Source organism: Bidens hawaiensis, unplaced genomic scaffold (assembly GCF_021521415.1).
Source record: "Bidens hawaiensis isolate Kalapana, Puna unplaced genomic scaffold, B.hawaiensis_p1.1 tig00021713_1, whole genome shotgun sequence".
In the NCBI taxonomy this organism is placed as follows: Eukaryota; Viridiplantae; Streptophyta; class Magnoliopsida; order Asterales; family Asteraceae; genus Bidens; species Bidens hawaiensis.
Genome location: NW_027493379.1, coordinates 291,214 through 304,888, shown reverse-complemented (window position 1 = coordinate 304,888; position 13,675 = coordinate 291,214). Strand labels below are relative to the sequence as shown.

The 13,675-nt window shown below is 39.7% G+C and overlaps 1 protein-coding gene across 1 annotated transcript; it reads right to left on the bottom strand.

Moving 5' to 3' along the window:
• Positions 1-8,338: 8,338 nt before the first annotated feature.
• LOC143564092 (uncharacterized) lies at positions 8,339-9,070 on the bottom strand. Its single transcript, XM_077051475.1, has one exon. The coding sequence runs from the start codon at positions 9,068-9,070 to the stop codon at positions 8,339-8,341; it is 732 nt and encodes a 243-aa protein (XP_076907590.1).
• Between the last annotated feature and the right edge of the window lie 4,605 nt (positions 9,071-13,675).

The following is a 13,675-nucleotide window of genomic DNA, read 5'->3' as shown; positions in this document are numbered from 1 at the left end:
GGCTGTAAAGATGAGATGGTCGGCCCTTAACGTTGGCCAAGCGGCTACACTGTGTTGGTTTGTTAAAGTCGTGGCATTATGGTGGGTTCGTTAACACGATAATAAGGCATTTAGCAAGGAACTAATAAGGTTATCCTCAAATAACCAATTACACTTTTTTTTTACTTTATTCTTTTATTTAATGTCTAGTTAAACAACAACGCGTGAGTTGACGGATTCGCTAGTTAAGACACGGTGTCTATGTGACAGTGACGTGACGTGACGTGACGTTTTAACTAACCAGGAGATCATTTTTTACAAAACCAGCCTAATACGTTTTGGTGACGATGTTCTTTTTTTTTGGCAATTTTATTATTAAAATATATAAATTAGAAAGTAAAGTATTAAAGTAAAATTTATTACTCTAAAGTTATCAATGATGTTATAATGTCGGAGAGCATAACATTGAAACTTTTGACTTTTCTTAAAATAAATCTACAAATTAATGAACATAATCTGGTTTTGTTTAAAAAGATACATCTACAAACGTTTGAAATTTAAAGCTCGTAATAATTATAGCATATTTATCATATATCATATTTAATGTAAACTTAAATAGCATTTATTTGAAGTTTGAGAAGCAACAAAAACGTGGATGCCGATATTTGTAGGTTTATGACCACATATTGTGTAAGCTACGTTTAGTAGAGTGGCTATAAAAAGGGAGGCGAATTACGACACGTGGCGCTCAGTCAGCAAATTATGAATTTTTATTTTGGGTGTAATGGTGTTGTAGCCTAACCTTTACCATGTCACCTTTTTTTTATTATTTTTTTTATAATTAAATTAAACAAATACAAAAACCATTATAATTTATTAAATAAAAGAAAAATAAATAAAAATAAAAATAAAAATAACAAAAAATAAAATAAAAAATACATATAAAAATACTAATTTACTCGTCATTCTTCGTCTTCGTCCTCCTCCTCGTTCTCGTCTTCGTCTTCGTCATCGTCCTCGTCTCCGACTTCAACGGAACGATTATCCCAAACGTGTTGAACCAAATCCGCCTTAAGTTGGTTACGTATCTCACTTGATGTGAGCTCGTGAATGTGTCGTGTTCGTTGTTATTTGGTTGGTTTAGGGAATTGTTCTAGAACGATCCTTGGTATATAGTGTTGGCATATTGCTCTGCCCTTGTCTTCTATAAATATATTATGCAATATGATAGACGTATACATGGCATCGCTCATTTTCGCCATCGACCATGCACGACATGAGTTTTTCACATAGTGCCAACATTGTTTTAGAACCCGAAAACACCTCTCAATATCCTTACGCGCGGACTCTTGCTTCTTCTTAAAGTATTATCTTTTTTCTTTGATCCGGTCTTGAAACGTTTTGACGATGATCGAGTACTCCGTATATATCTCATCTCCCAAATAGTACCAGTGACGATAGTAGGTACCGATGGCATAAAACGGCAAGACCGGTATGCTACGGCTCATTTAATACTCTGGCAAGGGCGACGCGTTGAGAACGTTTATGTCGTTGTTGGACCCGACGGAGCCGAAGTAGGCCGATCAATCCAAAGGTTGTGTGAACAAATGCCTTAAAAACTAACCGTTGGTACTCCATGGTCACCACGAGTGTATTGAGCTCGTCATGCGGTTGGACAGTTGACTCTAGCAAGGGCGGTATGCTACGGCTCATTTAATACTCTAGCAAGGGCGACGCGTTGAGAACGTTTATGTCGTTGTTGGACCCGACGGAGATGAAAATCGGATCTTGGTTATAGTTAAACGAACTGAGTTATAAACAATCTGAAATCGCAGCTCGTATGGTTGGGCTGTGTGTGTATCAAACTTAGGTCGCGGGTTCAAATCCCCCTCAACCCGTTTTTCTTTATTTTTTAAAGTTTTTTTTTATTATTTATTAACTAATATGCTTAATAATGATAATATCAAAATAATAACCAGTTCACTAAAAACCAACATTTGTTTGTACGCGTTCAATTTCCGTCTTAATTCGTATACGTGTTATACTTAAAGGTATAAGTGTGTGTGTGTATATATATACATATTTATAAAGTGTATTAAAAAATTAAATACTAATGTTTTAAATCAAGTAAACTAACTTACAAATAATATTTTATTAAGTACGTATCCATAAATTAAAATAATGGTATATATAATAAATCCTCATGTAAACTAGATGTTATAATAAATCTTATACTTAGCATGTCCGGTTACTCTCGTTTCTCATAGGTTCTAACGTTCGTGTGTAATTCTCCTCTCATTCTCACTACCTTAGTCATCCTCGTTTATCCTTGAGGTGAGTATCACATTCCCCCTTTTTACTCGTTTTATCACTTTTGGGGACATATGCGTAACTTATTATATTTTCACACTTTATCTATACACAAAACTGCAATTGTTGTCTTATGTGGTTAACTAATCTCATGCCATACTTGCTATATGTTTATGTGCTTAATGTGAACCGCATTCGGAGAGGTCCGGCATAATCTCAGAAAATAGTATGATCATACGCCAGTCGTTATAGCCTTGTGCTTTTCGACATCTCATTTTATTTGCTCATTGGTTTATTTGTTAATCTCATTTGACTCGTTGCAGCTACGTATTTTATTATATATGTATAACTGAACTGGTGTGTTGCTCACTCAACCTCGTGTTGACAAACTATATTATTTTCACGCATATGCAGGTTACCGTTTGATGTGAAGTGTGGACTTAGAAGGATTGTTTTTAAGTACTTAATGCTAGAAGATTTATTTGAGACTTTAAATTTTCATTTGAATTATTTTGATATTTTGTTTACTTTGGCTTTCTTTTTGTAATGAATAATGGTGTTATTTGAATTAAATAAATAGATATTTAAATTTTAATATTTGCATGATAGTAACCTTACGAGCTGTGACAATCAGTCCACGCCCCGGCATTTCCGCCGTAGGTTGGGGTGTGACAGATTGGTATCAGAGGCGAAGGTTTAAGATAGGTCGTTAGAGATTGCCTTAGACACATGTTTAGGAGTCCTGTACGTGCTTATCTGCTTACCTTACGTGTTCTAGTTGATTGTTACTGCTTTCCCTTAGTTGATAAGTTTTCTTATTATATTATTGTCATGCACACACGCACTGCTCCGGGGCTATGCCTCAAAACTTAAAATTTTATCTAAATTTAAAACCAATATTAGATTGTCTTTTATTTACGGGAAATTCCATAAGAATTCCCACATGTTGTTTTCACTCGTTCTCCTTAGGGCTAGGTTATATGGCATGTCCCAATCATAAGAAAAGGGGAGAGAAACTGTGAGTTGGGCTGTAACATCACAAAAATTTCGGACCAAAAATACAAAATTTCAAAGCCCAAGGACTAACAGAGAAAATTATGTTCCCCTGTCCGATCGCGATACGCGACGGATCAGACGGAGGCCCATCGCGTACCGCGATGGGTATGTTTTCAGAACCCAAGAAATGGGCAGACGGCGATACGCGACGGATCAAAACCCAACGTCATCGCGATACGCGATGACGTGGTCTGACAGCACGACACGTGTCAAGCGGTGGCATCATGACCCGCCACGTGTCACCACGTGGCACTGCGTCCGCCACGTGACAGATCTATGGTTGACTCATCATGCCTACATCACGATACGCGATGGCATGATCAGGGGACCATCGCGTACCGCGATGGGACCCGGTTCAGCCTATAAATTGGAAGGCCATGGCACCTTCATTTGCACACCAAAACTCTCTCTCTCTCTTGAAATACTTTCTCTCTCTACCTCGATTTCCGTGCCACCGACCCGACAAATCATAACCTCGTAATCCATACCATATACCGACGACATCTCGAAGTTCGTACCGAAAATCTCGACGACCGACGAACCTCGTTTTGCGCGCCGACTTCGTAACGCGTGCCGACCTCGTAACGCGTGACGACCCCGTAAACCGTGCTGACCCAAGACGACCCGACGTCTCGCCTCGAAGTACGTGCATGACCCGGCGACCCCCGAACGTTGCCTCGATTTGCGTGCCGAGGAGTTGTTGATCAAGATTCTCATTATACGTGCAAGCGTCGAAGTGCTGCCCGAGAATCTATAAAATAATAAGCCGAACAAGGTAAGGGTTCTGCCCAAATAAAATATTATTATTCTAAAGGCTTAGACGCTAGTCAGGGGTATAGCCTAGACCTTGATTAAAGTATAAACAATTAAATAAAATTTCTTTATGATTAAGAAATACAAAATAATATAAACAAAGATTATAGTAAAAATATAGTTTCTTTATGATTAAGAAACTTAAGCTTTTACATATAAATGATATAGTTGAAATGTTTAATGAAAAGTAAAAGTTTATGAACAAAGGTTATAGTTAAGATAGTGTTTCATTATTTTTATGAAACATAAGACTTAACATACAAAGACTTTAGATAAATGACGTTTCTTATTGAAGAAGAAACATATCATAAAGATTTTTTCTTTTAGAAGAAGCATAGCACATGGTTAGCAAATAAAGAGAAATAATTCATGTCCAAAATGTTTTATTCAAACAAACAATCAATCAAGGTTTAAGCTAACAAAACCAGATTAAAGGTCTGTAGCAGTTAAACAAAGTAATTGTATCGTATATTGTATTATGATAATATGATGATTACATGGGATATATATATATATATAGAATATATATTTACACTTGGTATCCATCTAATAGTAAGCTATGTCATTAACTGTCTAATATCCCCCCACAAGCTAAGGCCGGGTAACGACCTGTAGCTTGGAACGTAACTCGGCAAATCGTTGTGACGACAACGGCTTGGTAAAGATGTCTGCAATCTGGTCATGTGTGGAAATGAATTGCATATCGAGTTTTCCTTCAGCAATCTTTTCTCGGACAAAGTGGAAATCAACCTCAACATGCTTCGTGCGAGCATGAAATACAGGATTCTTAGATAAATATGTAGCACCCAAGTTATCACACCATAGAACTGGAACCGATGACCTAGGAACCTTAAGTTCTCGAAGAAGAGCCTCAAGCCAGGTGAGCTCGAATACTGTATCAGCTAAGGCTTTGTACTCAGATTATGTTGATGATCGAGAGACAGTTTGTTGTTTCTTGGCTGAACATGAAATAAGATTGGAACCTAGATAGATTGTAAATCCCCCAGTGGATCGTCGGTGATCAGGACAACCAGCCCAGTCCGCATCCGAGAAGGCATTCAGAGAGGAATTATGAGCATTAGTATAGGCATGAAGAGTGGAACCTGAGGCTTGTTGGATGAGGAGACCATAATCAAACGTTCCTTGGAGATACCGAAGAATACTTTTGACTGCGGACCAGTGGTTTTGAGTTGGAGCATGCATAAACTGACAAACCTTATTAACTGCAAAAGTAATGTCCGGGCGAGACAAGGTGACATATTGTAGGGCACCAACAATCTGACAATAGCGAACTGGATTGTCAAACAAAGGACTGTCACCAAGAGACAAATTAGCAGTGGGAGTAATCGGGGATGTGACTGGTCTTGCCTGTGAAAGATCGGCCCGGTGTAGTAACTCCAAAATATACTTCTTTTGAGATAGAATCATATCCGAACCCCGAGGAACAACTTCAACCCCCAAAAAATAAGAAATATATCCCAAATCCTGAATGGCAAATGTTTTGCCCAGACATTGAATGATCTAATTAATTACATCAGGATTGTTGCCCGTAAGAATTATGTCATCAACGTAAACCAACATGTATAGGAGAGTTCCATGAGAGGAATAAATAAAAAGAGAGGGATATGTTTTAGATCCATAGAACCCAAGAGAATCTAAGGCCCGGGTTAGACGATTGAACCATGCATGCGGAGCCTGCTTGAGTCCATAAAGGGCTTTATGAAGCAGACAAACATGATTCGGTCTCTGTGGATCAATAAAGCCTTGTGGTTGTCTTAAATAAACTGTCTCAGTTAGGTCTCCTTGCAAAAATGCATTTGAACATCCAATTGTCGAAGTGTCCACCGGTGTGTCACGGCAAGAGATAGAACCGTGCGAATGGTAGTGTACTTGACAACTGGACTAAATGTTTCATGATAGTCCACTCCTTGTTGTTGTTTAAACCCTTTAGCCACTAGGCGTGCTTTGTGACGAGTAATGGCACCTGTTTGATCCCGTTTGAGTTTGTACACCCATTTACAATCAACCACATTTGCATTAGAAACAGGTGGAACAAGGGACCATGTGGAATTCCTAATCAAGGCTGCATATTCTTCGGCCATGGCAGCCCGCCACTGAGGAGATTTGTTGGCAACAACAAAGGTGGTGGGTTCAATGTCGGAAGGAGTGGTAGAGGCAGTGTATGCTGATGATTAAAGGGAACCCGCTTTTTAGGATTCTGGCGAAGATTGGCAGGCCGACTGTAGGGGACGATAGGTCAGCAGCTAAGTCAGCCACTGCTGGTGGAGCTGAGTCAGCCACAGTTTGAGCTGGGTCAACTGTTGCAACAGGTGTGGTCTGGGCAGGTTGTGTGGGACAACGGCTGTAGGTTTTAAGAGGAGGTGTGGGTTGATTGGTAACTGGAACATGTGTAGGGGATGTGGGAATTGGGGGTGAGGTAGCAGGTGAGCTATGAGCTGGCATTAAAGGATCGATGGGTATGATGGGTGAAGGATAGCTGGTGATATAAGGTTCTGGTGTGGGAGGGGAAGGTTGGGGGGAGGATATTTGTAGAAAAGGAAAGTGAAACTCATTAAAACGAACATGACGAGCGATATAGATGCGGTCAGTTTTCGGGTCAAAACATCGATAGCCGTGGTGGATGGGGCTGTATCCGAGAAACACACATGAGAGGGATCGAAATTCCATTTTGTGTTTGTTGTACGGACGAATGGAGGGTAACATTGACAACCAAAAACACGTAGAAAAGAGAAATCGGGCTTGTGAGAAAATACATGTTCAAAGGGAGAAATTTGGGAGAGGTGCGAGAAGGCATTCGGTTTATAAGATAAACAGCCGTATCGAACGCAAAATGCCAAAAATGAGATGGAACACCGGATTGGGCAAGTAAGTTGAGGCCGGTTTCTACCACATGTCGATGACGGCGCTCAACGAAACCGTTTTGCTCACTAGTGTGTGGGCATGAGCGTCGATGGATTATGCCAAGTTGAGAGAGAAAATTGGACAGGTTCCTAAATTCTCCACCCCAATCTGTTTGGACAGACTTAAGTTTTGTTTTAAATTGCCGTTCAACCATAGCAACAAACTGTGTAAAAATTGCAAATACATCTGATTTTCGTTTTAAAGGGAAAATCCACATAAAACGAGTAAAATGGTCAGCACAAAATAAAAAATAATTATGTCCATCATAAGAAGTAACAGGATCCGGTCCCCAAACATCACAAAAAACCAAATCCAAAATAGATGTGCTTTTAAAATTAGAAGATGACAAAGAGAGTTTCGACGATTTCCCAATATGAAAAGCATTACAAGGAGTACTCGAACTTTTATTCAAAACAGGAAGACAATACTTAGATAACATGGAATGCAAAAGTTGTGGATGAGGGTGACCCAGCCGTTGATGCCAAGTGTGGACAGGAGCACGAACAGCAGTGAAAGCAACTTTGGAGACAAGTTGAATATGAGGAAGAGGGATGGAATAGAGCCCATGTTCACTTGGACCCGTGAGGAGGGTAATGCGTGTAACCTTGTCCTTCACAGCAAAAAAAGAATCATGAAATTCAAAGAAAACATGATCATCGTGACAAAACTTTTGAACAGAAAGAAGATTTTTTTTAATTTGTGGAACATGAAGGACATTTAAAAAGGAAAAGGTTTTGTTAGGTGAATAAAAGCGAGTGGAACCAACATGTAAAATAGGTAAACCCTCGCCATTGCCAACATGAAGAGCATCCTCGCCATAGTAAGGTTCAGCAGTGCCAAGGCAAGAAAGGTCTGGGGTTACATGGCTATTTGAACCAGTGTCGGGAAGCCATGAGGATGCTTGAGAACGATAGTCAGCATGATTTGCCGAGGGTTGTTGCCTGGACCGAATGGTGGCGGGGTCACGATTAGGACAATCTGATGGTAGATGTCCAATTCCACACCTATTACACGTGCCATATACTGTATTCTGATTGGATGCCCAGTTAAACTGACTTCGGTTTCCCCCAGACCCAGAGTAACGATTGTTCGAACCACGACCACGACCACGACCACGACCACGATTGTTGGTGGTACGATTTCTTCCACGATTGTTCTGATTGTAGGAAGTAAAGAATGCCTGTGATTGTTGAGTTGTGGGTTGTAACTGAAAACCAAGCTGTGAAGCAAGCTGAGTAAGAGCCTGCAAGGAATCCTGTTATAAGGCACCTGTTGCAAGAGGTGTTCTTGTGGCAGCCACTGCAAAGGCATGTGGAGGTGGCACAACTGGTGCAGATTTTTTGACCATGTAATCATGATCCGAGAGCAGGCCATGGAGCTCGGTAAAGGCTGTGGGAACCTGCCGACCAAGAATAGTGGATTTGAATCCATTATACTCGTCAAGCAAGCCAGAAATCACAAGCATGACGAGGTCTTTTTCTTTAAAAGGTTCACCAATATTAGCAAGGGCATCGACATATTCTTTTGCCCTGTTGAGATATGCAGAAGGGGTTTCATCACCCTTCATCTGGAGCTTCAAAAGTTGAGTCTTCAAAGTGTATTCCCGAGAAGCCATATGAGGCGCATAAGCATGTTCTAAGGAAAGCCATAGTTCTCGAGATGTAGTACCTTGAACATGTGAAAAGGAGGCTTCTAAGATAGTGGAGATAATCAGCATACGGACGTGGGCATCATTAGCGACCCATATCGCATGATTAGGGTTAGGTTGAGATGCTTTGGGAGGGTCCTTGTCTGATGCAGCCGGTTGTTTGATCACAGCTGGTGGACAGGGAATTGTGCCATCAACATAGCTTATCAAATTGTTTGTGACAAGAAAAGGGTGGATCATCGTCTTCCAAAAACCATAGTTTGATAGGGATAAAGTAAAACCGAACTTATGAGAGTTGTGAGAGGTTTTCTCAATTGTGGAGAAGGCATCAATCAAGGCCATTGTTCAGCCAAAAAGAAAAAAAAAATTCAAAGATGTGAGATTGTAAGAGTTGGCGGCAGTTAGGGTTAGCGTGCATGGCTGTGATACCAAGTTAAACAAAGTAATTGTATCGTTTATTGTATTATGATAATATGATGATTACATGGGATATATATATATATATATATATATATATATATATAGAATATATATTTACACTTTGTATCCATCTAATATTAAGCTATGTCATTAACTGTCTAATAGTAGCCGGATTAAGAGACAATCCGGGTATTTATATAAACCTATTTTGTTATTGGTCAATCATTCAATCATTCATTCATTCATTCATTCACAAAGGTTTTCAAACGAGGTCACCACATCATTCACAACAGACAGTCACAGGTGAATACGTTAAACGTTTTTCAGTCAAGATAAACGGGTTGTTTATCTTAAATAAAGACAGTCAAATAAAGGTTTAAAGGGATTACGTGATCCCTAATTAATTACAAGATAGAAAATAAAAGCAACTCAGACCGAGTACACATGTGTCTGGATCCAAACATAATTAATCTAGTCTATCAGTCAAGGCTACGTGGCCGCAGACTAGAGATCATAATAAAAGTTCTCCAATGGGCATCAGTTCCCAATGGGCGTCAGTTCCCGGAGAACCGTAATTGTGTGTGTATGGCAAGTGGTACAAATCCCAGAAATAAGAGACGTTTCTGCTGAGGGTGTTTCATGAAAACTATCTTGTCAGTCAAAGAAAGATTTATAAAATGTTTTTAGAGTCAACGATTCACCAGCATATCGCTGACGTATTTCCCCCCAAATATTACAGGAAATAAAGTTAGCACAGGTAGCAAGGAATTAGAGCCATTCAAGGAGATAGACGCTCGCAAGGTAGAGATGGCTCGGTTTTAAATTATTAAAATATTGCAAACAATATTCACACAAGTTTTATAAATCAAACAAGAGTTTATAAATCAAACCCTCAAATATTTATTATTCGAGAAGCTTTCTATTAAATCAAATATTTTATCATCTTTTACAAATAAACTAATGTTTCAAAATATAAATTAATATTTTATTATAAACTAAAGACTTCCGCTAAAACTCTGATATATTTTCAAAACAGGTACCAACTATTGGTCACACGCCTAGGCCCTAAGTGAGGGTGTGACAGGTTGGTATCAGAGCCATCGATCTTTGCGAATTAGGTATTTAATCATACCTAGGCTTCGTTCAGAAATAAGTTTGTAATAATCATTAGTATCCAAGTAAGGGTATCAAAGAAATAATTGAATGAAAAAAAAAATTAATACCAATAAAATAAAACAAGTACGGATAAGATAGGAAAATGCGCTCCAATCCCTAATATAACCTCGAACATATGTGCGATCGTCAATCTAGCGAAGAATCCGTTCAGCTTCGATCCGGTAAAGGGAAAGGCTACATGGGGACATCTTTCCTCCTAATTCCCATATCATGTGATGAAAGCTCATACCAAACAGCAATGGAGGAAGATACAAATTCGTTTGATTCTAACATTTCGTTAGATCGGATTATTCCAAAGATGCAAGAACTCTCGAGCCAACTCCAAGAACTTTCGGAAAAGGGTTTCATTCGCCCAAGTTCTTCTCCTTGGGGTGCACATGTGCTATTTTTCAAGAAGAAAGATGGTTCATTCCGCATGTGTATTGACTACCGTGAACTCAACAAGCTTACCGTTAAGAATCGTTATCCGCTCCCTCGAATCGATGATCTTTTCGATCAACTTCAAAAAGCCGCATGCTTCTCGAAGATCGATCTTCGTTCGGGTTATCATCAACTCTGAGTTAGTGATGATGACATCCCCAAGACCGCCTTTCGTACTCGTTATGGTCATTACGAGTTCTGTGTTATGCCTTTTGGGTTGACAAACGCACCCGCGGTGTTTATGGACCTCATGAACCGTGTTTGTAAACCTTATTTGGACAAGTTCGTTATTGTTTTCATCGATGACATTTTGATCTGTTCGAAATCCGAGAGCGAACACAAGAATCATCTCCATACCATACTTGATCTGCTTCGAAAGGAGTATGTATGCCAAGTTTTCTAAATGCGAGTTTTGGTTGAAAGAAGTTCAGTTTTTGGGCCACATTGTTAACGAAAAGGGTATTCATGTTGACCCTGCAAAGATCGAAGCTGTTAAGAATTGGAAACCGCCTACGACTCCCACTGAAGTTCGTTCTTTCCTCGGTTTAGCGGGTTATTACCGTCGTTTCATTCATAACTTTTCCAAGATCGCATTGCCCCTCACCGCTTTAACACACAAAAGCCTTTGAAACTCTTAAGGACATGCTTTGCAATGCTCCTATCCTTGCTCTTCCGGAAGGAAATGAAGATTTTATCGTTTTCTGCGACGCTTCAAACCAAGGTCTTGGTTGCGTTCTCATGCAACGAGGCAAGGTTATCGCTTACGCTTCGAGACAACTCAAGGTTCACGAGAAAAATTATACGACGCATGATCTCGAACTTGGTACTGTCGTATTTGCCTTGAAAATTTGGAGACATTATCTATATGGTACGAAGTGTGTGGTGTATACCGATCACAAGAGTCTCCAACACATTTTTGACCAAAAAAAACTCAATATAAGACAACGTCGATGGGCCGAGTTGCTTGGCGACTACGAATGCGAAATTCGCTATCATCCTGGAAAGGCGAATGTCGTGGCCGGCACTCTCAGTCGTAAGAAGCCCTTCAAATCGATACTTCTTACTTGCGTTCTTGTTCAAAATGATCTCGAAAAGCGTGTTCTCGATGCTCAACACGAATCCGTCACCGAAGGCAATATGTATGACGAGATGTCGTGTGGTGCCGAAACCCAACTTGAAACGAAACCCAATGGTCTGCTTTACTTTTTGAACCGCTTATAATCCCTAATCGTGATGATCTTCGCACATTTATTATGGACGAAGCTCACAAGTCACGATATTCCATACATCCCGGTGCGGATAAGATGTACGCTAACCTTCATTATGTCTATTGGTGGCCTGGTATGAAGAAAGATATCGCTTTGTATGTTTCTAAATGTCTCACTTGTTCCAAAGTGAAAGCCGAGCATCATCGACCTTTCGGCTTACTCGAGCAACCTCCCGTCCCCGAGTGGAAATGGGAAGGTATTGCTATGGATATTATCACTAAGCTTCCTTCTACCCGCAAGCAACATGATAGTATTTGGGTAATTGTTGATCGTCTGACCAAGTCTGCTCATTTCATTCCCATCAAGGAGACGTATACTGTTGATCAATTGGCGCATATTTACGTTGAGAAAATTGTTTGTCATCATGGAACTCCGTTATCTATTATATCTGATCGTGATGGTCGTTTTACTTCTCGTTTTTGGAAGTCGCTTCAATCCGCTTTGGGTACTCGATTGGATCTTAGTACTGCTTATCACCCGCAATTTGACGGTCAATCCAAGCGAACAATCCAAACTTTAGAGGATATGCTCCGTTCTTGTGTCCTCGATTTTGGAGGAAATTCGGATATTCTTTTACCGCTTATCGAGTTCTCTTATAATAATAGTTTTCACTCTAGTATTGGTATGGCACCTTTTAAAGCGCTCTATGGTCGTAAATGTTGATCTCCGATCTGGTGGAACGAAGTTGGTGAATCTCAAATCACTGGTCCTGAATTAGTCCAAGAAACGACTGATCGTATTGCTCAAATTCATCAAAATCTACTTGCTGCTCGTAGTCGTCAGAAGAGTTATGCTGATAAGAGACGTAAACCCCTTGAGTTCAGTGTTGGTGATTTTGTTTTACTCAAAGCTTCCCCTTGGAAGGGAGTTGTTCGTTTTGGAAAGAAGGGAAAACTAGCTCCTCGTTTCGTTGGTCCTTTTGAGATTATTGATAGAGTTGGTCCTGTTGCGTATCATCTCAAACTTCCTGTTGAACTCTCTAACATTCACCCGGTGTTTCATGTTTCTAACCTCAAGAAGTGTCTTGCCGAGGGTAATCTCCACATCCCTCTCGACGAAGTTAGTATCGATGAGACTATGCATTTTGTTGAGCAACCCGTTGAGATTATGGATCATATGGATAAAGTTACTAAGCGAAGCCGCATCCCTTTGGTTAAAGTTCGTTGGAATTCTAAGCAAGGCGCCGAGTTTACGTGGGAGCGTGAGGACCAGATGAAACTCAAGTATCCTCATCTTTTCGTTGCTGATTCTCTAATTTCGGGATGAAATTCCCAAAAGTAGGAGATACTGTAACAATTCGGGTTTTCCACCTTTTCATTTGTAACCGTTACCCGACCCATTTATGGGTCCGGGCTCGTTCTTTAATAATATCCGCATTTATCGAGTTTTAATTATTATTTTTTTAATATTGTAATGATCCATTATTATACCCAACCCGTGTTCATGCTTTTGGTATACCCAAAACAAATCAATCATTGATTAGCTGTCCATGATCTGTTTATAATCAAAGTTTGAATTTGGAAATCGTTTATTTATGTAAACCGCGCCTGACCGACGATTTGATTAAGTTAATAACACCAATTGATTCGTTTTTCCTTCTTTAACATAACCGAAAACCCTAAATCACGGATGAACAAGAAATCGTTGATATTATTCCAATTAA

Excerpts from the sequence above, each read along its gene's own strand:
- LOC143564092 (XM_077051475.1), bottom strand. The coding sequence starts at position 9,070 with ATGGCCTTGATTGATGCCTTCTCCACAATTGAGAAAACCTCTCACAAC.